At 41.1% G+C, this 23,486-nt stretch overlaps 2 protein-coding genes across 2 annotated transcripts in view; both read left to right on the top strand.

Moving 5' to 3' along the window:
• Nucleotides 1–15,368, top strand: part of LOC140538172 (transmembrane channel-like protein 3) — a 29,679-nt gene extending 14,311 nt beyond the window's left edge. The window contains exons 10-23 of the mRNA XM_072660614.1: nucleotides 601–748; nucleotides 882–991; nucleotides 1,089–1,167; nucleotides 2,000–2,275; nucleotides 3,871–3,999; nucleotides 5,149–5,216; nucleotides 5,880–6,008; nucleotides 8,706–8,816; nucleotides 9,759–9,884; nucleotides 10,054–10,132; nucleotides 11,114–11,156; nucleotides 11,732–11,993; nucleotides 12,790–12,867; nucleotides 14,483–15,368. Of these exons, the coding sequence (XP_072516715.1) occupies nucleotides 601–748; nucleotides 882–991; nucleotides 1,089–1,167; nucleotides 2,000–2,275; nucleotides 3,871–3,999; nucleotides 5,149–5,216; nucleotides 5,880–6,008; nucleotides 8,706–8,816; nucleotides 9,759–9,884; nucleotides 10,054–10,132; nucleotides 11,114–11,156; nucleotides 11,732–11,993; nucleotides 12,790–12,867; nucleotides 14,483–15,368 (2,524 nt within the window). The remainder of the gene's footprint in view (nucleotides 1–600; nucleotides 749–881; nucleotides 992–1,088; nucleotides 1,168–1,999; nucleotides 2,276–3,870; nucleotides 4,000–5,148; nucleotides 5,217–5,879; nucleotides 6,009–8,705; nucleotides 8,817–9,758; nucleotides 9,885–10,053; nucleotides 10,133–11,113; nucleotides 11,157–11,731; nucleotides 11,994–12,789; nucleotides 12,868–14,482) is intronic.
• Nucleotides 15,369–18,822: 3,454 nt separating this feature from the next.
• stard5 (StAR related lipid transfer domain containing 5) overlaps nucleotides 18,823–23,486 on the top strand; it is a 4,966-nt gene continuing 302 nt past the window's right edge. Inside the window, exons 1-6 of the mRNA XM_072660859.1 lie at nucleotides 18,823–19,233; nucleotides 19,323–19,372; nucleotides 20,364–20,496; nucleotides 21,583–21,700; nucleotides 22,320–22,413; nucleotides 22,984–23,486. The exon at nucleotides 22,984–23,486 is cut by the window's right edge and continues 302 nt beyond it. Of these exons, the coding sequence (XP_072516960.1) occupies nucleotides 19,144–19,233; nucleotides 19,323–19,372; nucleotides 20,364–20,496; nucleotides 21,583–21,700; nucleotides 22,320–22,413; nucleotides 22,984–23,128 (630 nt within the window). The 5' untranslated portion in view covers nucleotides 18,823–19,143 and the 3' untranslated portion in view covers nucleotides 23,129–23,486. The remainder of the gene's footprint in view (nucleotides 19,234–19,322; nucleotides 19,373–20,363; nucleotides 20,497–21,582; nucleotides 21,701–22,319; nucleotides 22,414–22,983) is intronic.

The raw sequence follows: 23,486 nt of genomic DNA, 5'->3' as shown, positions 1-23,486 counted from the left end.
AAATCTATCAGAAAGCTTCTACTGTCTTCTCTGGACAGTAGAGACAGTTACTTCAACAAAAGCAGGATCAGCTCTTTTTAATACCCTTGATTTTGGAAAAAAAAACTGTGAATGAGCAGGTGTCCCAATACTTTTGTCCAAATAGTGTATTGAGTGGTGATCTGTCCAAGAAGCATTCCAGCTTTGCACCTAGTAATTACATGTAGACCCTGACCAACAAAAAGTGGATTAGAAGATGGATAGATGGATTTTTATTTTTGGCCTCAGTATATAATCTCATGGCCGACAATCACGTCACCTTGGAGCCAAAACTTTGTAAATAGTGCCAAATCTGAAAATACATATTTTCTTTGATGACTATTTTGCCTTACAGCGCTCTGATGTTCCCTATTTTAATGAATATTTGATTTGTTATGCAATTAATTTAATTTTGGATCAACATTCTCTGGAGATTGATGATGAATGTATCTAATCAAGCAGTCCCTGATTAATTAAAGTAATCAGTTCCACACAATATATTACATTCCTGATGTGTAATCTGTGTGAAACCCCTGGTGTATTTGAATGAGTCTGATTCCTTTGCTCTCTTCTCTCACACAGAGCGGTTCTGATCAGTCTAAGAATCCTGGCCAATATCCTGGTGCTGCTGTCTTTGGCAGGAAGCATCTACATCATCTACTTTGTGGTGGACCGCTCCCAGAAGCTGGAGCAGCAGAAAGCAGAGTTAACATTGTGGGAAAAGAACGAGGTTTGAGCAGAGCATGGTTCTGCATGTTCCTTTCCGAAAGTCCTCAAAAGCTCAGCTGTTGCCCCCTAGGGTGGCATCTGGGTATCAGTAAAGAGCTTTTAGTAAAAGCATTTCACGCTATCCTCTTCATTAGGTGAGTGTGGTGGTCTCTCTCATCACTATGATCGCTCCATCTGCCTTTGAGCTGGTGGCTCAGCTGGAGATGTACCACCCCAGGACCAGTCTCCGCTTCCAGCTGGCCAGGTTCGACGCTAGATGCCCAAAATTCAGTGTTCCAGGTTAATCATGGCTGATCTGTTAGTTATTATGAGTTTTTTATTTTCCGGTCTCATTTTTACAGGGTGTTGGTGTTGTATCTTGGAAACCTGTACAGTCTAATCATCGCCCTGTTGGACAAAGTGAACAGCATGAGCTCTGGTGTAAGTTATTTGGAGTTTTGAGTCACTACACAATGTTGAATGTAGACCAACGGCTGTAGAAAACATGGACACTGTGGTTCCAGTCCCTTCCCAGGCCATGTTGTCAAATTTGCAACCAGACTCTAGGCAGTAGAGACCAAAGGCAGAGCCAGACTTGGTAGACCTTCCCTCCCCCTTCAACCAGACTAAGCAAACATATCCCAGACCGCCTTCACTGAGCATCCAGTGCAGAAGCAGAGCAGATTTCCCCTGGATTCTCAGTGGATTCTCAGATTCTCAGTTCCTCTACAACTCAGCTCCTCCATGTACTGAACAGAAAGGGGGCGCCATGCAGGTCCTGCAGAAGACTGGCCTCGTCCAGTCGAAGCTGTCAATCACTTCCTTTCTAAGTGGTTAAAAACTGATTTCTGGGCCAATATTAGCACAGGAAAAACTAACGGCTGGAATTTGGAGACGATGGAGATGGAAAGACATCCGATGAAAATAGGGATGGGCGGAGCTACACATCACACTGCAACCAGCCAGCAGAGGCGCTAGACCTGCGGTTGCTTCACTTTTGAGAGCTGTTGTGCTGTCCATGCTTTCTACAGTCATTGGTGTACATTACCAGGCTGTAGCTAATCAAATCTAAGTAGGTTGGAAATGATGACAAATTTGCCACCCTGCCAACGTTTAAAGCTGCTTGATGACACATCTGCAAAATCCATATTTGATCTACTCTCAAGTCCAAATGAATATTAAAACCATTTTGAAAAGTGTCTGTAAACTTTTGACTGGGACAGTATTTTAAGGCAGGACTGCATCATTGCTGTTTCTTTGCTGTTTGCTGCAGATTCCAGGGAACTGGTCTGATTCCACGTCTTTCCTCGCCACCATCTCCCAACCTGCCGAGACCAACCTGTCCACCATTGTTCCTGAGATTACAGAGGGCAGGAATGCTACCTTTACAACCACCGTCGCAGACCAGAACCAGACTGTTATCAGCATCAAGAAAGCTTTACCTGCTGGGCCACAAGTTCCAGCATTTATCCAGCTGAACCAGTCTACCTCATTTGAGTACAATACCAAAACCCAGCAGGACCAGTGCTGGGAGACTTACGTTGGGCAGGTGTGCTTCACACATTTTGAAAAACCATCAAACATCAATTCATTAATTTTAATGCCTAAATCATCTCACACTCTTCTCAAAGTATGAGCAGGTTCAGCAGCCAGACACTGTATGGCTCAATGTTAGCTATATAAATGGACCATTTTCTCTGCAGTTTACTCATTTCTGATTCCCACCCACTAGCTAGAACCTCCCCATAACAGTATGCTAACAGTTCTGACAGTGTAAAAGCTAGCTGCTTCCATTTGAACTGCTCCTAGGTTTTTTTTTAAAACTTGGCCACCCTGCAGTTCCTTCATATCCCACTGGGGGCGCCTGCCTATCATACACTGTCAAAAACTATGATAATTTCCAACTCCACAAGTATTTAATGATTTAGGCCTGCAGTTAGCACCATGCTAATTAGTGCTAGACAATAGACAATAACCAAACTGTGATGGCTGGACGACTGGGTCAGAACATCTCCAAAACATCAGAAGGTGTTGTGGGGTGTTCTCCAGTATGCAGAGATATGGGATAGGGTCATGGGTGCCCAAGGCTCATTGGGGCTCATAGGGGTCCCGTCTCACAGCTTTCAGGACTTCTTAGAGGATCGGCTGCTACTGTTAGTCTTGCAGGATGCCTTCATGTTAAGGCTGATTGGTGTATTCCTTTTTGCTCCAGTTCAGAGCAAACCTCAGACCCCCAACAAGCTATTTTCCTGCTAATTACCTAAGCAAAATAGCGAAAAAGTAGCGAATAGCCCAATTTGATAATTTTCCCAAATGTATCAAATCAAATAAAATCAAGTGTATTTTGTATAGTATGTTTTACAAATGTAATTGGTCAAAGACAAGAAATCAACAACATAAAAAGACCCCCAGCGAGCAAGCCAATGGCGACATAGGGTCATGGGCACAATTTAACATTGTTTAACTTTCTATTAAATATTTTAATTTAGACAATTTGATAAGGGATTTGCAAGGTCACTGATTATCTCAAATGACTCATTTCTGTCAGACACCCTAGAAAAACAAAGGCAGACAAGCTAGTTTTGCTAGTTTAAGCAGTCTCAAACACCAAATGCTACATACACGACAGTCAGCTATCTAAAACTTCTTGCCCCATTTAATATGAAAGATCCCCATTGTTTCATCCCACACATTTGGGCCATTACTTCCCATTAACCAAACCATTAATGCTAGCACTCAAGCTAACAAGCACTTAGCGGCCGCTGCACTAGATCACGTCCGAGCAAACCAGTGTCCTCGCATTTGCTCAGCGGGTATCGTAAATAGGGCATTAACACTGACAAGAAGCTAAAAAATGAAAATGTATTGTGCTGTAGTAATTGTTTCCCCTCGGATGGCAATGAAATGGCTATGGATTGGAAACACGGGTGGAATCGTACAGCCAGACAGTCACTTAATGAAACTATCAGTAGACTAAGACAGCACGCATTAATTCTCTTGGATGAAATCCATAGAGCTGATTTAATAGTCTTCCTCGAGGAGCCCTTGCGAGGCTCTTCTGGAGGAGTAGAGTTACAAAAGAAAGGGACGGAGCCAAAGCTAGGTAGAGGAGCTAAATGTGTTTACTGCTCATTTCATTCACAGGAAATGCTGAAGCTCTCAATCATAGACATGATCTTTACCGTGGCGAGTATACTGCTGATCGATTTCATTCGAGGCCTGGTGGTTCGATACCTGAGTGACTGCTGCTGCTGGGACCTGGAGAGCAAGTTTGTACGTGTGACTCGTTTTCTGTAGCTTGTTTATTTGTTTATTTATTTATTTGTGTTATAAGAAAAACATCATCATTAGGAGAAGAATTGAGAACTGTAGGCTAACTGGAGCTGGACTAGTTTTACCTGAGGAGGTTCTGTAATTTAAGCAACTACAGTCTGACAGTAATCCAATGTGATTTTAATCCAGTATGAATCTGCAGTGTGTGTAGTGTATACAGTCTGACAGTAATAACTGTGGAGTGATTTTTCATCCAGTATGAATCTGCAGAGTGTGTAGTGTTTAGTGTTTACTGACCATAATAACGGTGGAGTGACTGTAATCCAGTATGAATCTGGTGTATGTAGTTTTACAGTCTGACCGTAATAATTGTGAAGTGATATTAATCCAGTATGAATCTTGTGAGTAGTTTAACATTCTGACAGAAGTAATTGTGAAGTGAGTGTAATCCAGTATGAATCTTGTATGTAGTTTTACAGTCTGATGGTAATAACTGTGGAGTGATTTTAATCCAGTATGAATCTTGTGAGTAGTTTTACATTCTGACAGAAGTAATTGTGAAGTGATTGTAATCCAGTATGAATCTGATGTGTGTATAGTGTATACAGTCTGACTGTAATAATTGTGGAGTGATTTTTCATCCAGTATGAATCTTGTGAGTAGTTTTACATTCTGACAGAAGTAATTGTGAAGTGATTCTAATCCAGTATGAATCTTGTGCGCAGTTTTACAGTCTGTCAGTAATTCATTAATCCAATGTGATTTTAAACCAGTATGAATCTGCAGTGTGTATATTGTTTACAGTCTGTCTGTAATAACTGTGGAGTGATTTTTCATCCAGTATGAATCTGCAGCTTGTTTAGCTGTACAGAGTGCTGTTATTGTTACTAAGTGAGCCTGGTGGCCTAAAGCTGATGGGAACATCCTGGATTCCTGGAAAGACCTTTCAGTCTTTCAGAGCTGGGCTATCTGTGTGAGTCAGGGGAAATCGTATACTTGATAAATACTTTAATACAAACCTGCTCAAATCCACTCCAATCCCACACAAACTAATTCAGCTCCAGGGTATCACTTTATTACTTCACACGGTCATGACAACACCATCTTCATCCTCAGACTGAGTAACCTCCATGTGCTCCTGTCTTCCAGCCTGAATATGGTGAATTCAAGATAGCTGAAAATGTCCTCCACCTCATTTACAACCAGGGAATGATATGGTATGTTACTGTAATCTATTAAAATATTAAATAATTAACTATTAAAGGTGTAGTTTAGCCTCTTTCTACAGACTCATGAGTGCTCACCCGTTTCTGCTGTTTAGTTTCCTTCCTCGCTGAAGCTTTGCAAGAAAACACATGACTATGAAAATGAGTCCCATATTAATACTCATTTTGCTGATAGAATGGCCACTAAGTCTGCAGATGGATGCTGTGTCCTCCTTATCCCAAATGTATTTAATCAGCCAAGGCTTCACACAACATTAGGAGGATGGGTAGAAAATTGGGTTAAATTAGAAATTATTATTATTATTATAAATATATTATGTTTCTTATATATAAGAAATTCCATTAGAATGACTGCTCTGTCATTTATGCCTAATACAGAATCCAGGTTACACACATATTATGTAGCTATTGACTTATCCACTCATCAGTAGCGTAATACACTGCTTTACCCCCCTGCTATAACGGCAGTGCTCTCTAACCTCAGAGATTCGCTCCAGTGGACTGTACCCACACTCCTCACAAGGCCAGAGTGCTCCACTGGTCCTCAGTAATCTCTTAATAACGATTCCTCTCGGGCCGGAGCTGGTAGTAGGAGAGAGGTCAGATAAAGGCATGTGTAAATCTCCTCTTTATGTCTTTTCTCTCTGTCCGTAGGATGGGGGCGTTTTTCTCACCCTGCCTGCCTGCTTTTAATGTCCTGAAGCTGATCGGGCTCATGTACCTGAGGAGCTGGGCTGTGCTCACCTGCAATGTGCCGCATCAGCAGGTCTTCCGCGCCTCCAGGTCAGTCCCCACTTACTGCCAGTGTAGTCAACACCTGCTGTCTGAAGTGTGCTTCTGTAGTTCTACGGCCTTCTCACGGTCACTGTCGGTCTACATGTACCTGCATCTACATCGACTATTGGTCAAACTACTTAAGCCCCGCCTTTTTACTGTCACTATTGGCCTACATGTACCTGCATCTACACCAACCATTGGTCAAACTACTTAAGCCCCTCTTTCTCACTGTCACTATTGGTCTACATGTATCTGCATTTACATCAACCATTGGTCAAACTACTTAAGCCCCTCTTTCTCACTGTCAGTATTGGTCTACATGTATCTGCATTTACATCAACCATTGGTCAAACTACTTAAGCCCCTCTTTCTCACTGTCACTATTGGTCTACATGTATCTGCATTTACATCAACCATTGGTCAAACTACTTAAGCCCCGCCTTCTCACTGTCAGTATTGGTCTACATGTATTTGCATTTACATCAATCATTGGTCAAACTACTTAAGCCCCGCCTTCTCACTGTCACTGTTGGTCTAAATGTACCTGCAGCTACAGCAACCAGTGATCAAACTACTTAAGCCCCGCCTTCTCACTGTCATTATTGGTATACATGTACCTGCATCTACATCGACTATTGGTCAAACTACATAAACCCCGCCTTCTCTAAAACTACTTAAGCCCCGCCCTCTCACTGTCATTATTGGTCTACATGTACCTGCATCTACATCAACTATTGGTCAAACTACTTAAGTCCTGCCTTTTTACTGTCACTATTGATCTACATGTATCTGCGTCTACATCAACTATTCGTCAAACTACATAAGGTCTCACTGTCAACAACTTGTTAGCTACATTAGCCTTGCAGTTCCCATGCAAAACCAAAGAAGTGCATTTCAGACCCTAGAGATGTCCCATATGATTGACAGTTAATAAGTGAGATGTTTTTGCTGAACTGAGACTTGAAGAATTGTCAGGCAGACGATCCTTCAGCAGAATAACAGCATTTCCAAGGGTTGGGGATAAAAGTGGTGGTCTAACAGGCTGCCCAGGACTGTGCAGGTGTGTATATTTAAGATGGACGTGGTTGTTCTGCTGAAGCGGTCTTTTTAACTGAGCGTGTAAATGTGTGTTCAGTCAGTGTGGGGCGAGCGAGGCGAGCTCACACTGTCTCTCTCTCTCTTTTCGTTCTGATATTAAACCAACTAAAATTAATTTTCCATGAGCCACGACTTCACCAGCCAACGCTCAGCACTGAGAGACGCTCACTGCTCCATTACACCTCCTGCATGTTGGAGAGAGAGAGAGCGAGAGATGTGATCATCGCAGTCATTTGTCACACTTCATTGCACTCTTGTTCGCAATCTCTCTCTCTCTCTCCCTCTCTCTCTCTCTGATGCAGTTAATGGCTGTGTTGTCGTGGTCTCTCGCTCAGGCTTATCAGTCTCTCGCAGATGTGAGACGGGCCTGAGAGGCCTCCACGTATTCACACACCCCTCATTTACTCAGCCACTCCTCATCTTCTCTAGCTCCTCCTCCCTTAAGAACCGTGAGCCTCAGACGCTGCAGACGGAGAACCGAGAACAGCTCATCAGCTCATAATTAGAGAGAGAGAGAGGGAGGACTGAGTGGATCCTCTTTAGAAGTCACTCCAGTCGAGTGTGAGACATTTACCCAGAATACCGTGCAGGAATGTGCCTCGGGAAAGCTGGTGCTTATGTAACACTGAGCCATAGTGATAATCAGAACCTCACACAGTTCAGCCAGGACTCCCAAAAATGTACTTAAACCCCGCCCACTTCACGACACGAGGCTAACAAGGCTAAAAGCTACTGCTACATTCACTGGAGAAGACAGAGAGGCCAGCCAGAGCAGCAAAGCAGCACTGCTGTGGTGTCCATGTGGGGAAACCAGGAGGACTGTGTCTCCGAAGGTCAGCATCAGTACCACACTAGCAGGGGGGTTGCCGAGGTAGCCGAGGTAGCCGAGGTACCATGTAGTCGAGGGTCTGCATTGCTGCACGCAAAAGCTGATGCACTGCACTGGCGAGGGGGTCTGTCAAGGCATGAGGAGGCTCAGGGGTGGTGTCATGGCTTATGAAAGCTAAGGGACTGCCAAAGGTTGTCAGGGGTCCACCTTGCGAGGTACCAAATTGGTGAGGGGCCATAGTGCAGGACCAGGGCCTAGAATTGCGAGAGGGCCGTTTGGCTGCACTTGTTGTTGAGGGTCCGCCATGCAGCATGCATGAACCCGAGGTACTGGTTTGGCGAGGGGCCGTCTTTCAGCACACCAAGGGACTGTCTGCATCAAGCTGCATATGATACAACGTTCGAAAGTTGAGGGACAGTGTCTCCTGAGGGTCAGCATTGCTGTGTTGTTGCAGGCGTTGGCGAGGGGCTGCATCACGACGAGTGAACACCAAGCTTGGAGAGCGGCAAAAAAGGCTAAAAGCTAACGGTAGACTGACCAGAGAAAGGCCTATCTCGGGTACAATCTTTTAAGCTAGCTAGCTCCCAGAGAAATCAGCAAGAATCTCGTAACTTAGCTAGGCTAGGCTAGGCTAGGTGGCTGGGGATCATCATTAAAAGCATGGCTTTTTTCACAAATTCTCTAAAACAGGAAAATCAGTGTTTTTCAGGTCAAATAACAGGGTGGTAAATAGGCTTGTTAAACCGTATTTAAGTAAAAATGTCTTCCTTTTGCAGATCGAATAACTTCTACCTCGCCATGCTGCTCTTCATGCTCTTCCTCTGCATGCTGCCAACCATCTTCGCAATCGTGAGGTATCGGCCGTCGCAGCACTGCGGACCTTTTAGGTAAATGAACCAGCCTAATAAAGCTCCGTCTGAAAAGGAAAAATATCCACGTTTAAACCACTTTCATTAAAGCCTCCACACTTAATCTCTGTCAGAGGCTCCTTTTACAGCCACCGTATCAGGACTCGAGAGCTCAGAGCGGTCTGTTCTGCTGCAGTGACTGCGAACAAGACCACATTCACAGTGTTTCCAGCTGGAGGCCCGGACAGGACCTGTATAGTACCTTTACTGGCAACGATAGCGATATACAGATGCACTTACCCAGCTAACGTGTAATGTGAGGCCTGTATGCGGAGCCCAACTAGGAACCAGAAAATCCCATCCCATATATGGATGCCCACCAGGGTCAGTGATGGGACCAAAAGAGGTTAAACATGGGCTCCATCTGGGTTGTACATTGAATATGGGGCCTACATGGGACACATGTGAGATTAGGGTCGGCTGTAACATTAGGGCCAATTTGGAAAGCCCAACTGGGTCCCAGTAAAACCCACCTGGAACCCACTTAGCCCATGTTCTACCCATGTTGGCTGGGTGTGCAGTCATGTGAAATAATTAGCCCACATTTAGTACTCCTTCAGATCTGCTGCAGATGATCAGAACATGGTTGGAGAGGATCATTCTGGAGGAGTTTAGTCTGGTCTGCTCTGGATTGATGGTTGAACTGAGGGGTGAAGAAGGGCCCATCACCATCATGTGCAGATCCAGAGAGCTCTCTGAGGCCTTCAGAAAGAAGGTTGGAGATGTAGAGGAGTCTGGGAAGGGGGTTAAAAAGATCTCAGGATGGTAAGAAATCAGCCGCTAAATCATTTATCAGTGGAACAGCTGACCAACATGACCAGGTCAGACCGTCCTAGCAAGTTCAGCCCAAGAGCAGAACCACAAGATGAGCAAAGCTCAAGCTGCTGCTTGGTTTCCTAAACACCTCCTCCCCTCCTGCAGTGGTCAAGAGAAGATTTACGACATCATATCGGAGACCATAGACAACGACTTCCCGCTGTGGTTCAGCAGGGTGATGAGTTACGTCACCAGTCCAGTGGTGGTCCTGCCTGCCCTCCTGCTACTCTTGTAAGTGGTCCTGTCGGTTACGCCAGACTAGGCTGTATAACTCAGGAAAACAAATATCCAGGTCAATACAAGATGAATGCTTTGGCTCTGCTTATCCTTCACTGGCCCCTTGACCTCCTCAAGGCCGCAGTTTTCAGGGCAGTTCCTCACTGTCAGATTTCTTTTGCAGCATGCTGATCTACTACCTGCAGGCCATCGCCAGATCCCTCAAATTCACCAACAACCAGCTGAGAATTCAGCTTCAGACTGTGAGTACAGCAGCCTACAGCGAGGCTGTGAGCTTAACCATGACAAAGGCTCGGCAGTGCGTATATACTAGGGTTGCCATTATACGTCCAGCCACCACTTACTGTTTATGTGTGTCCAGTCTGTGTTGTTTAGGTAAGACTAGGCTGTACAACTCATATATACAGTATACACACACACACACACACACACACACATACACACACACACACATATATATATATATATATATATATATATATATATATATATATATATATATATATATATATATGTATGTATGCACACACACACATACTCATATATTTAATCGCTGCCTGTCATAAACCTTGTATGTCTATTTTTACTATAATTTGAATCTGATACTCTGGTGCTTTACATCGTATTATCAAACTGTAATGATGAATGGACCAATAGAAATGCTCCAAAATGACTTGGATTAAAATCTTTGCACATTAACTTCCTTCTCCTGTAAAGTTGCCATTTTGGAGATACAAGGTCTTTATCTGAAAGCTACGATATTACTTTTTTATCTGGCAGTTCTTAACATTAATTAAAATTTCTGTTTATATAAACATTTAAAATATATTTATTTTTTATATTTATATCATATTAATTGTTTATTTATTTATATTTTATATGTTTATATTCAAATTTATTTGGTTTTATGTTAAAGTTTTCTGTGTGCAATAAACTGTTTATTTGCTTAATTAAAAAATGCAAATGAGTGCAAATGTATTGATGCACTAAATACTAATACATTATGTTTTAGTGGTTCATCTGTTTTTGCAGTATGTTAAATTCATCAAAAACTGAAAGATTATATTTAAATATTTAAAAAAGCATATTCCTATTTTATTATTTATATTATATATTTATTAACTGTATTATTATATATTTATATTTATATATTTTCTAAGTTTCTCTTTTCGGTTGTCTTCAGATTGTGTGAAAAATAATATCCATAATATTAATTTCTGCAGGAACGCACTGAGGACAAGAAGAAAGTCTTTCAGTTGGCAGCAGGTGAAGCACAGAAGAATTGCTAATAATTAAAAAACACGTAGCTTAAATTCCTGTAATATACTATAATATCATTATCTCTAAGCTGGTCACCATCACTACCAGTAATGACAGAGCTGCAGCCACTGCACCCTCTGCCTCTATCTACATCCAGTCATAATTCAGCGTACTGATCACTGATCATAGGTCTAGGTATGCCATTTAGCTGTACATTTATTTGGTTTATTATCAGCCAGATTCAGAAATCACATCGCCACTCTACTGGAGGTTTTACCATCTACGATAAATCTGACACTAACGCACCTTTCCCTGGAGAAAACCACTGTCCTCAGTGATTCGGAAACCACACCGTCACGCAAAAAAATTCCACATGATTGATTGAACCTGAGATGCTAAATGATCTTTCTATCATTTTTAATCACGTTTGTTCAATCACCATTTTCAGTCTGTTACGACACAGCATTGGTCATTAATATGCAAGAGCTCATTAACATATCGATCTTGATTGCTACTGAATGTCCGTATGAAAATGAACACGACTCACTGCCTACGTGTCTGTGTGTGTGCTCTCCACTCAGCGCGCCTCCAGTCACCTGAAGGTGGCGACAAAAAGCCAGAGCAGGAGAGTGACATCACTAGCATGGAGTCTCCCGCCCGTTCCACCTCCCCGCCACGTCGCAACGGCACCGTCACCAACTTCCAGTCACCAGTCCGTCGTGGCAACAGCATCCGCACCATCTCCCAGTCTGCCTCTAGGGCTGAAGTCAGAACTGCCGGGGCCACCCGGAGCCCCTCCGTCCCGGTCCGACCCAAACCCAGACTGGAGCACATCCCCAACAGGTTTGACCTCCTGACCCCCCAATATAAGCATCTTATCTCTAGTGCTAGAAACAAAACTATGCAATGCTAGGCTAGGCTATGATGTGCTATGCTAGGCTATGCTGTGCTATACTAGGCTATGCTGTGCTATGCTAGGCTATGCTGTGCTATACTAGGCCATGCTGTTCTATGCTAGGCCATGCTGTTCTATGCTAGGCTATGTTGTGCCATACTAGGCTATGCTGTGCTATGCTAGGCTACGATGTGCTATGCTAGGCTATGCTGTGCTATACTAGGCTATGCTGTGCTATGCTAGGCTATGCTGTTCTATGCTAGGCTTTGCTGTGCTATACTAGCCTATGCTGTTTTATGCTAGGCTATGCTGTTCTATACTATGCTATGTGGTTCCTGTGATCCGATGCAATGATCTAAACCAGCCAATCAGAGCAGAGCTCTCATTTTTCCTGCATCATAGAATGTGCTTCATTTAGAATAACAGGGTGGTAAACTGCATTATATCATTGCTTCTGAGCATCTTTTTACCCCAAACAAAGTCACATACTCACTATTGATACATCAAGCAACAACGTAAATACTCAGTAATTGTACTTTTTTTTGGAAATTTAGCAAAAAGTAAAAAAAAAGACATTTTACCAAAAGCACAAAATTGCTAAAAGCTAGCAAGATCACTGATATCGTCGACAGGATGTTGTCGTATCGTCCAATCCCTGCTGTTCAAACCTCATTACAGTGCTTGTCATTTTTCATTCATCTCTGCTTTACTGAGTTCCACTGGCTTCCATCTCTGCGTGTGTAGTGCTTACAGAATGTTTGGCGGCCCCTCCGTCCCCCAGAGGCAGATTCACAGGGTGGAGTACATTCCCATTCCCATCAGGTTTGGATTTCTCTTAAACATATTGGTCCTGAAAACACAGTGCAGTCCACTAATCAAACCCCAGATTCAAACATGTCTCTAGTCTCGAGCTGCCGAAACGTTACTGGCCCCTTTAGCTCGTAATGCAGATTTGGAGGCTTTCTAGCTCCACACTTTAAAACCTTTTGAGGTGTGTGTATATATATATATATATATATATATATATATATATATATATATATATACACATACATATGCATCATATGTTTTTGTTTTGTTTTGTTTTTTGTTTTAAATCTTTATATATTATACATATCTTACTGTCTTGTGCGCCTGGACAGTTATCAAAGCGTTTTACTGCTTTGATATATAATGTATGATCATTTATGTATCAAAGAAACTTTCATTTGATTGGATTTAGTAGCGGAAGACAGGAGCAGCCAAAACTGAACCACCCTTCAAATAATAATATTTACATTTCATAAAGGATAAAGGATAAAAGGATAAAAGGTTAAAGTAGACCATATTGCAATTCGCATCACATGTGGTACATGGGATGGAACGTAATTTTGCTCTCCAGGTCCCGGTTACACCCAAAGAGCAATTATTGAATAACTAAAATAATAGATTATAAAAAGGGTAGACATAAATATAAAAAGTGGGAAAAGTAGAGAAATAAAAAATATATAGCAGCAATTAATGCATAAAATATTATAAATAATAATTATATTAATTACAGTTACTTGAAAGTAATAATTTTCTAATCATTAATCATTTTAAGCCCGTTAACGCAGTTCTTAATATATCCAGTAGGTGACAACGATGCATTAGTGTTGTATACCAGTGATAGTGTGAATGAACTGAAATCAGCCAGGGTTCAATTGCGAATGTGTTCAGCATGTAGCCATTCCAGCTGTTACAGGTGTGGATCACTATACTGACATATTTGAGATGCTTTATCAATCCTGTTGCCTCCATGGTGCACCAGCCTCTTACGGCACATTCTGTACTATTCGCACTGTATTTTAAAGCGCCCCACACTGGTGACAGTTTATTTTGCGCTCTGAGGCAAGGTTAGGAGTATGCCTGATAATATTTTATAATGCATTACATCAATCATATTTACATATTTATTAACATTAACATATATTAATTATAGATGATTTATATAAAGACATTTAGCGTGGCTTAAAAATGTATTATTCAGGGCAGCCCTTAATTTTTTTAATTTTCTTCTTACCCTAAATTTTATCAATATCTGGTGTCTTAGGTTAGCTTCTTTGGTTTAGCACTGGAGCTACGAGGCTAATGTAGCTAACAAGCAGCCGAAGCTTACACCACACTGATTAGCATCATGCTAACTGCATGCCTGAATCATCACACACTCACCTCAAACCATGTCAAGCTGTTAAGTAACCTGGAGTCATACCTACAGTGTGTGATGCGTTATGACACAAACATGGACAATGGTACATTATATACACTATTTGTCCAAATGTTTGTGGACACTCTTTCGAATGAATTGAATGCAGCTCATTCGGCTACTTTTAAGTTGCACCCATTGCAACAGTCACTGTCTAGTCCCTGTAGAGCATATGTATTAGCTTATTAGCTAAGCTCTGTCTGTGTTTCTCAGGCATCCAGGCTACCTGGGTGGAATGACTGGTTCAGGCCGCTCCAAGTCCTATCACCAGATGGCCTACAACCCCACCATGCGCTACACGGAGAGCGTCCACTCAGATCCGTTGTTCAGAAAGAGCCTCAGACCCGCCCGGCCCGAGGCCGGCATCATCACGGCCCAGAGCTACATGGGTCGGCGGGCTCACACCACCCGCTACGTCATCGTAAACGAGCACGAACCTCGCAAGAAACTACTACGCTCCACCACTCGCATCCCAAGGCACTATCGCCTGATGGACGAACCCGAGATCGTAGAGCTGTACCCCCGAAACGTCAAGCGCTACGTCCCTCGCACTCCCCACCGGGGCCAGCAGCCACACCTCAGTGAGGAAGAAGAAGAGGAGGAGGAAGAGGAACAGGCGAAGAACGGAGGGAGGAGAGGGTCATTTGGTAAGTCCCACAGGCCAAGGTCACTTTCTGACCTCCACCAACCCGCACGCTTTTACATCGGAGACACCATGGACAGCCGGTTAGCACAAAGCTTATACGGACGAGAAGAAGAGGAGGAGGAGGACTACGGTGAAGACTGGGATGAAGAAGGTACTCGTCCAAAAAGCTCCTGGGTGAACCTCAAAGCAGCGGAGACGGCCCACAGACACGCAGAACCTCACGTCAAGCCCAAAAGCAAGCGCAAGGGGGAACCATCGCTAACCGAATCCGATTCGGCCTCATTAGCATCCAGCAGCGACCAGCAGAACAGCAGCACTGACCAGTACATCCAGGTCATCCACAACAAAGAGAAATACCTGAAGCGAAGCGGCAAGCTGACTAAGAAGAAGTCCAAAACCAGCGGCGAAATGAAAACACCCGGATCAAACGATCTTGTATGCTCAAATGTTTGATTTGTGTGTTATTGATACTTATTAACTCTGTTTGAAGGCTACATTCATAAGGGCTTCATAACACATGCATAAGCATTGAATAATGTACTGGAAAATCAATACTTAGAGTATTTATGATCATCTTAGGTCAGTATTGATCACAAAAGATGTTTATGATGTAAATTACTATGTATTTACATAAGTGACAGGTTCCATTTATGACAAAATAGAAAACTTGGATGACAACTGATAACCCTAACGTTCATAAACAGTTATAAACACCAACTTCCAACTGATGTAAACCTACATATACATTTATAAAGGCTTATTCCAGCTGACATAAGCTTACAAGAATATTTATAAAGGCCCATTCCAACTGCCATAAACCTTCATAAACATTTATAAAAGCTTATTCCAACTAATATAAACCTACATAAACATTTATAAAAAGCCTAATCTAACTGCCATAAACCTTCATAAACATTTATAAAGGCCCATATCAACTGACATAAACCTACATATACATTTATAAAAGCTTATTCCAACTGATATAAACGTACATAACATTTATAAAGGCTTATTCCAGCTGGTATAAGCTTACAAGAACATTTATAAAGGCCCATTCCAACTGCCATAAACCTTCATAAACATTTATAAAAGCTTATTCCAACTAATATAAACCTACATAAACATTTATAAAAACCCCAATCTAACTGACATAAACCTACATAAACATTTATAAATGCTTATTCCAGCTGACATAAACATGCATACATTTTTATAAAAGTTTACCACAGGAAAAATCTTTAGTAATACAATATTTACTGGGTTGAACAGACAACAAAATGATCAAAACCAGTCTTGATTATAACTAGCGCAGAATAAGCCTTTATAAACGTTTCCATTACACAATTTGTGAAGGATGCTTTGCGTGTTATAAATGGACATTACTTGTATTGGCCCTTTATGTCAATACAGAGTCATAACTGAATCTTACGTCATCTTCTGAATGCTGGCGTAAACTGTGCATAAATACTGACACAATGCTTTATAACCACTACATGTTAATCAGTGCTTGTGCATGCTTATGAAGCTCCCACAGAGACAGCTTTCAGGTTACTCAACCTGAAGAAGTTGCAGTCATGACCAGCAAGAAAAAATATGAGGGGTCGTAGGTCACTGATGCCGCAGATTCTAAACGATGGTGGGTTAATATGACACATAGGCTGGTTGTTTTTAGGGGGGTTGGGTTGCATTTACTGTCTCATTGCCCTGTTATAAAGCACATACTGTAGGCTAGGCTACCCTGACCAAAATCACCTCCAGTAAAGTTACCGTAAAGCACATAGTCCAGGCCACAGTGTTCAAAATATAGGGTATATATTTTACAGTGATCAGAGTTCTCATTGATATATCCAGTATATAACACCTAAAAAGTGATATATGGCATGTACATACCTACCAGCCGTAACATTAAAACCTCAGGTGAAGTGAATAACACTGGTGTCAGCAGCTCCTGTTAAGGGGTTGGTCTACATATTAGGCAGCAAGTGAACAGTCAGGTCTTGAAGGTGATGAAGGTGTTGAAGCATAAGTATCTGGGCCACTTTGACAAGAACCAAACTGTGATGTTCTAGACAATGACTGGGTCAGAACTCTCTGGATCTCCAGAACATCAGCATGTTGGTGTTCCCTCCCGGTATGCCTACCAGAAGTGCTCCAAGGAAGGGCAACCTTGGGCCATGGGTTCCCCCTCAGGCTTATTAATGCTCATGGAGGCCCAGACTCACAACCTACAGGACACCATCAGAGGCCTCGTGGAGTCCAGGCCTCACCAGGTCGGAGCTGTTTTGGTGGCGCAGGGGGGACCTACACAGGTGGTTTTAATGTTATGGCTGAATGGTGTGTAAAGAGCAGTAATGTCATGCTAATGATTTATCATGGCTGCGGGTCAAAGGTCTAAAGTCAGTGTCGACACACCTGTAGCAGAGAAACCTCCCTCTGCACCAGGGGTTCCTCGAGGTTTCTTACTGAGATGTCGTTAGCTGACCACGTTCTGCAGGTTCTGCCTGAGAACCATCGTCTGCCCACTACTAATGATAATAAAATGTTATGCATATTAAAATCTATTTGCTACAGGTGTGCTGTTTTAATACTGAGGATATGAGCTAATCCTGTCTGCTCCAGTATAACAAACCCCCACTGCTCACTCGGAAGAGGCCATGGCTAATGCTATAGCGGCTAAGCTACAAGGATGCACTTCATACAAATGGATTATATATATATATAGTAACCTGAACACTTATTAAATATTAAATCTGTTCATTAGTAAATATATCAATACCTGCCTCACATTTAGTTTGATTGACAGGTGGCTAGTGAGGCTAACATGTTAGCTCATGTTAGCTAATGGCGTTTCGAATTACACTGTATCATCTTTTGGCTGTAAGACAACATACTGAGGCCACACGTTATATTTCTAGTGGCCACAAAATAAAATATTAAGGCCACGAAAGAATATCCCCATATGTCCAAATGTTTGTGGACGCCCCTTCTAATGAATGCATTCTGCTACTTTAAGCTGCACCCACTGCTGACACAGATGTGCAGATGCACACACAGCTTGTCTAGTCCCTGTAGAGAAGAGGTACTGCCAATACAATAGGACTCTCTGGAGCAGATCATCATCATGACCCTATTGCCACCATGCTGCCTAATGCCAGGCGTGGGCTAGAGGGGTGTAATGAAGCCCCCCAGCAGCATCGAGCTGTGGAGCAGTGGAAGAACTGTGTTCTCTGGGATGATGGTGGATGATGCTCCATCCAGTACTTTTGATTGGGACGAGTTGAGGAGTTGGGGAATTGAGGATGAGGTGGGGTGGTGATCATCCGACATCCCGACCTCACTGCTGTTACTGTCGCTGAATGCAATCAAATCCTCACAGCAATCGTCTTCCAAAATCTATCCGAAAGCTTTCTTCTTCTCTGTACAGTAGAGACAGTCACTCCAACAAAAGCAGGACCAACTCTTTTTAATACTCTTGATTTCAAAAGAAACAATGAATGAGCAGGTGTCCCAATACTTTTGTCCATATAGTGTATTTATTTTGAGGCCACAGGATAATATAATATCTTGTGGCCACGTCTTATTTAAAAACTAGAAATCACTAGTTTAACTTAGGGGCTCTGTAACAATCTGTAAACAAACAAACAAACAAACAAACAAACAACAACTAAATAAAAACACTAACTTAAAAATGAATAAATGTAATAAAAATAATGAAATAATAAAATATGTGGTTTAGACATTTATTATCTGAGTAGATCAAAGCAGATCAGTTATATCATACCCCCTAGAGATTTACCTTTACCTTTAACCTCAGTGTGGCGCTCATGGCCATGAGAAACTTCATTTCCCACAATGCAACGCTGTCATGTGCAGTGCACAAGGAAATAGAGCTGTCCTGAAAAAAAAAGTGGATTCTCCTAAAGGGAGAGAAACCGGAGCAGGTCTTAGTCGGCCTGTGTGATCTCCTCGTGCAGGGAGCTGATCCCGAGGATAATCGATAGTGATAGTGATCTATCATCCTGATCAGCTTCTGGAACAGCAGATGTGAAGTAATGGCCACAGAGGCTGGACTGGAATGAATGAGGTGTGAGTTCCCCATTAGGGGCTTTACAGCTGCTGTAGTGTGTGTGTGTGTGTGTGTGTGTGTGTGTGTGTGTGTGTGTGTAGTGTCTGTTCAGCTGTAGCTGATCTCTCCTGAGACACACGGCTCTGCTGTGGAGGCTCTGGGATGGATTATGGGGAGAAGGCGAGCTGGGTGGCGGAGCTCCTGCTTGGCTACAGCAGAGACCAGTCCGGCTGGAAAGCCTGCAAGAAGACGGTGAGTAGCCCTGTTTCCCCGCTGTGTTCCGCTGATGTGGTGAACTGAGGAGACATGAAGTTACACAACCGTGTGTGATGTTTGTCCAGAGTGAAGTTGTGGTGTACTGGAGACCATCGACCGAATTTGCTGGGAATGTGTAAGTACACCAAACCAGTAAGGACTTATTATATAACCCCCCCCCCCTCTCTCTACCCCCCCCCCCATGACCCCATTCTGTTATACACCCCATTCTGTTTTTTTTCCTATTTAAAAAAAATATACATACATTAAAAAATACACACTATTGTAAATGACAAATACGTGTCTTACAGTGTAAAACCACCTGTTATTATTATTATTATTATTATTATTATATTATTCTGTAAATTATTGAGTACCTACTATGCATTGTTCAGTTCACGCTATGAATTATTCAGTAAATGCTATAAATGATCCAGTAACCACTATGAATTATTCAGTAAAGACAATTCATTATTCACTGTTCATTATTAATTATTCGGTATCTGTTATGAATTATTCAGGATCCACTATTTTATATATAACATCTTTCCCAATTACAATTGTATATGTTTTACAGCATAATTCCATTACTATTATTCTATTATTATTATTATTATTATTATTATTTATGTAAATTATTGAGCAACTACTATGCATTATGCAGAGCCCACTATGAATTATTCAGTATCCACTCTTAATTATTCAGTATCTACTATAGATTATTCAGTATCCACTATGAATGAAATATATTTTATATATAATTACAACTGTATAACATCACACTAATGTAATTAATACAGTAAATATGAAATTATGCCCTTTACAGCATAATTCCACCTATTATTATTATTATTATTATTATTATTATTTAGAGCCAAAGCAGATTCAGCTCATTAGAAATTTACCCCACAAAATTTACCATACCTTTACCCCACGACCTCGCTTAGTGACAGAACAACCATTTATTGTGTAATACAACCATATATTTATGTGTGTGTGTGTGTGTATGTGTGTGTGTGTTTGTGTGTGATGTCAGTGTTGTGATGTTAGCTGTGTTTACATCAGTGTAAGTAAGGGCAGATCTTTTCACATGCATGCTCAGTGACACACCTGTTTGGCTCCGGCAGGTATAAAGGAGAAGGGATAGTGAATGGCAGTCCGCAGAAAGTGTGGGAGTGCTTGAAACCGGACCCGAACGGGCTTCGTGTGAAATGGGACAATAATGTCAAGAAGTTTGAGCTGCTTGAACAAGTTTCTTCAGTAAGTTTTACAGTCAGCACTGGTGTGTATCCAGGTCTCCTGGGCCTCAGTCTAGAGCTAAGGACCCTTAAACTGCAGGTCATTATATTACTCTACTATAAACTATTAATTTAGTAACTATTGTGAATGATATAGTAACCATTATGAATTATTTAGTATTTACTATGAATTATTCAATATCTACAACATATTATCAGTTAATGACTATGAATTATTTAGTTCTACTATGAATTATCAACTAACCATTATGGTTTATTCAGTAACTACTAATAATTATTTAATAACCACCATGAATTATTCAGTAACTAGTACAAATCTTCCAGTATCCACTATGAATTATTCTGTAAAGAGTATAAATAATTCATTTTCTACAATGAGTCACTCATGACCACTATTAATTTTTCAGTGTCTTTTATCAGTTATTCAGTACTGCTGTGATTATTTGAGGAACCACTATGAATTATTTAGTATCTACCATAACATATTGTGTCTACTATGAATTATTTAGTAACCACTATGATTTCTTCAGTACTACTATGAGGTATCCAATATCCACCATGAATTATTCAGTAGCTAGTACAAATTATCCAGTATCTACTATGAATTATTTCTGTAAATAGTATAAATAATAAAAAGAAATTATACTATGAATCACTTAATAAGCATTATGAACTATTCAGTATCTACTCTGAATTATTGAGTAACCACTATGAATTATTCAGTATCTGTTATTCAGTATTGCTATGAACCATGTGAGTAACTACTATGAATTATCCAGTATCCACTGTGAATTATTCAGCAACTAGTACAAATTATTCATTAACCCCTATGAATTTATTTAGTAATTCATAGTAGAATTTCTATAGTAATTCATTTTTACTATGAATCACTCATTAGCGCTGTGAGATATTCAGTATATACTCTTAATTATTGAGTAACCACTATGAATTATTCAGTATCTATCATCAGTTATTCAGTACTGCTGTGAATTATTGAGTATCAACAATGAAACTAACACTATACTGCCGCTGGGCTGAGAGATCGTTTCCTTTGGAGTATAACAGGTTACTTTCTTGCTTCTCTCAGGACGTCACTGTGTGCAGGACCGTCACTGCGTCCGCTGCTATGGGCATTATTTCACCCCGAGACTTTGTGGACGTCATTTTAGTCAAGCAGTATGAAGACGGCACAGTTACATCAAATGGTGTGTGGAGCAATTCTGCTGTGGTTCACTGTGTAGCCTTTCAATTAAAGCTACCATTATATCACTCTCACTGACCACTGACTTTATGTTTATTTGGGTTTATTCTAATGTTATATAGAGTTAATTACACGTAGACACTCACTGACCACTGACTTTATGTTTATTTGAGTTTATTCTAATGATATATAGAGTTAATTACAGGTAGACACTCTCACTGACCACTGACTTTATGTTTATTTGGGTTTATTCTAATGTTATATAGAGTTAATTACACGTAGACACTCACTGACCACTGACTTTATGTTTATTTGGGTTTATTCTAATGTTATATAGAGCTAATTACAGGTAGACACTCTCACTGACCACTGACTTTATGATTATTTGGGTTTATTCTAATGTTATATAGAGTTAATTACAGGTAGACACTCTCACTGACCACTGACTTTATGTTTATTTGGGTTTATTCTAATGTTATATAGAGCTAATTACAGGTAGACACTCTTACTGACCACTGACTTTATGTTTATTTGGGTTTATTCTAATGTTATATAGAGCTAATTACAGGTAGACACTCTTACTGACCACTTACTCTGTGTACTTTTTGTTCTTGCCTCTGTAGCCACTCACGTAAGCCATCCAGCCTGTCCTCCTCAACCTGGCTATGTGCGCGGGTTCAATCATCCGTGCGGCTGCTTCTGCGTGCCAGTTCCTGGGTAAGGCACCAACAGTCCTGAATGCCTGCCTGTAGTACCAGCAGTACCGCCTGTGGTGACCTGGTGTAGTTCCAGTAGCATGCAGCAGGCGGCAGCACAGAACTGTAAATCTCACAAGCACACAGCTGGTTTCTGTAGTACAGGACTCTTATTAATGTGTATTAGTAAGGTCATTTTTCTTATGAATGTATAAGATTTTATAGATCTTACAGTAGAGTGTGTGTAGTGTAGGACTGTCATGATTTAAGAAATCATTCAAATCATCCTTCTTAGTAAAATTAGCAGTGATTAGTTTGCATCAATTTTACATTCTTGTACTGGTCTGTATTTGGACACATTATGTTTTACTTAAATTTTACATATATTTATTTATTTATTTTACATTTATTTTTTGCTTTATAGTGTTTTTTATTTAAACTTAAAATGTAAATAAAATGTTTGCATGTTTTGTCGCTGTTCAGATAACCAGTTTCATCTTTTGAACCTTTTATAAAACTGAATTATTATAATTATTGATCTTATTAATCATTAATGACATTTTCTTTCTGTCTGTTTTCTCTGGGTTCACAGGGAAGCAGGTAAAACCAAGCTGATCAGCTTCTTCCAGACCGACCTCGGAGGTTTGCTTCCCCGTTCAGTCGTGGATTCGTTCTTCCCTTCCAGTATGACCGAATTTTACACTAACCTCACTAAAGCTGTCAAATCTCTCAAATAGCACTAAAAGCACTTTCTCCACGGTGTCTCACGGTGATATCCACGCACGACTCATCATATCATATCATGAAAAGACTAAATTCCTGTTTTTCTGTAACATGTAAATGTAATATAATGATTTTTAATGTAACGTTTTAATTACATTACTGTGTTCCAGTGGGCAGGGCACAAAATAATCAACCAGTAAGATCCTATTTCCATTTAAACTAAACTCTTTCCACCACCCTATCTGCTATGGAGAAAAGGCTCTTCTATCACCTGAACTGTAACTTCTACAAACGTCTAGGAGTCTGAGAAGAGCAGCCCAGCATTCCCTGCAAATCACACAATGACCCTTTCATTTTTTTAGATTCATTAAA

The sequence above is a fragment of the Salminus brasiliensis genome, chromosome 17 (assembly GCF_030463535.1).
Source record: "Salminus brasiliensis chromosome 17, fSalBra1.hap2, whole genome shotgun sequence".
NCBI classification, from domain to species: domain Eukaryota; kingdom Metazoa; phylum Chordata; class Actinopteri; order Characiformes; family Bryconidae; genus Salminus; species Salminus brasiliensis.
This window is presented reverse-complemented; position numbering and strand designations above follow the sequence as displayed.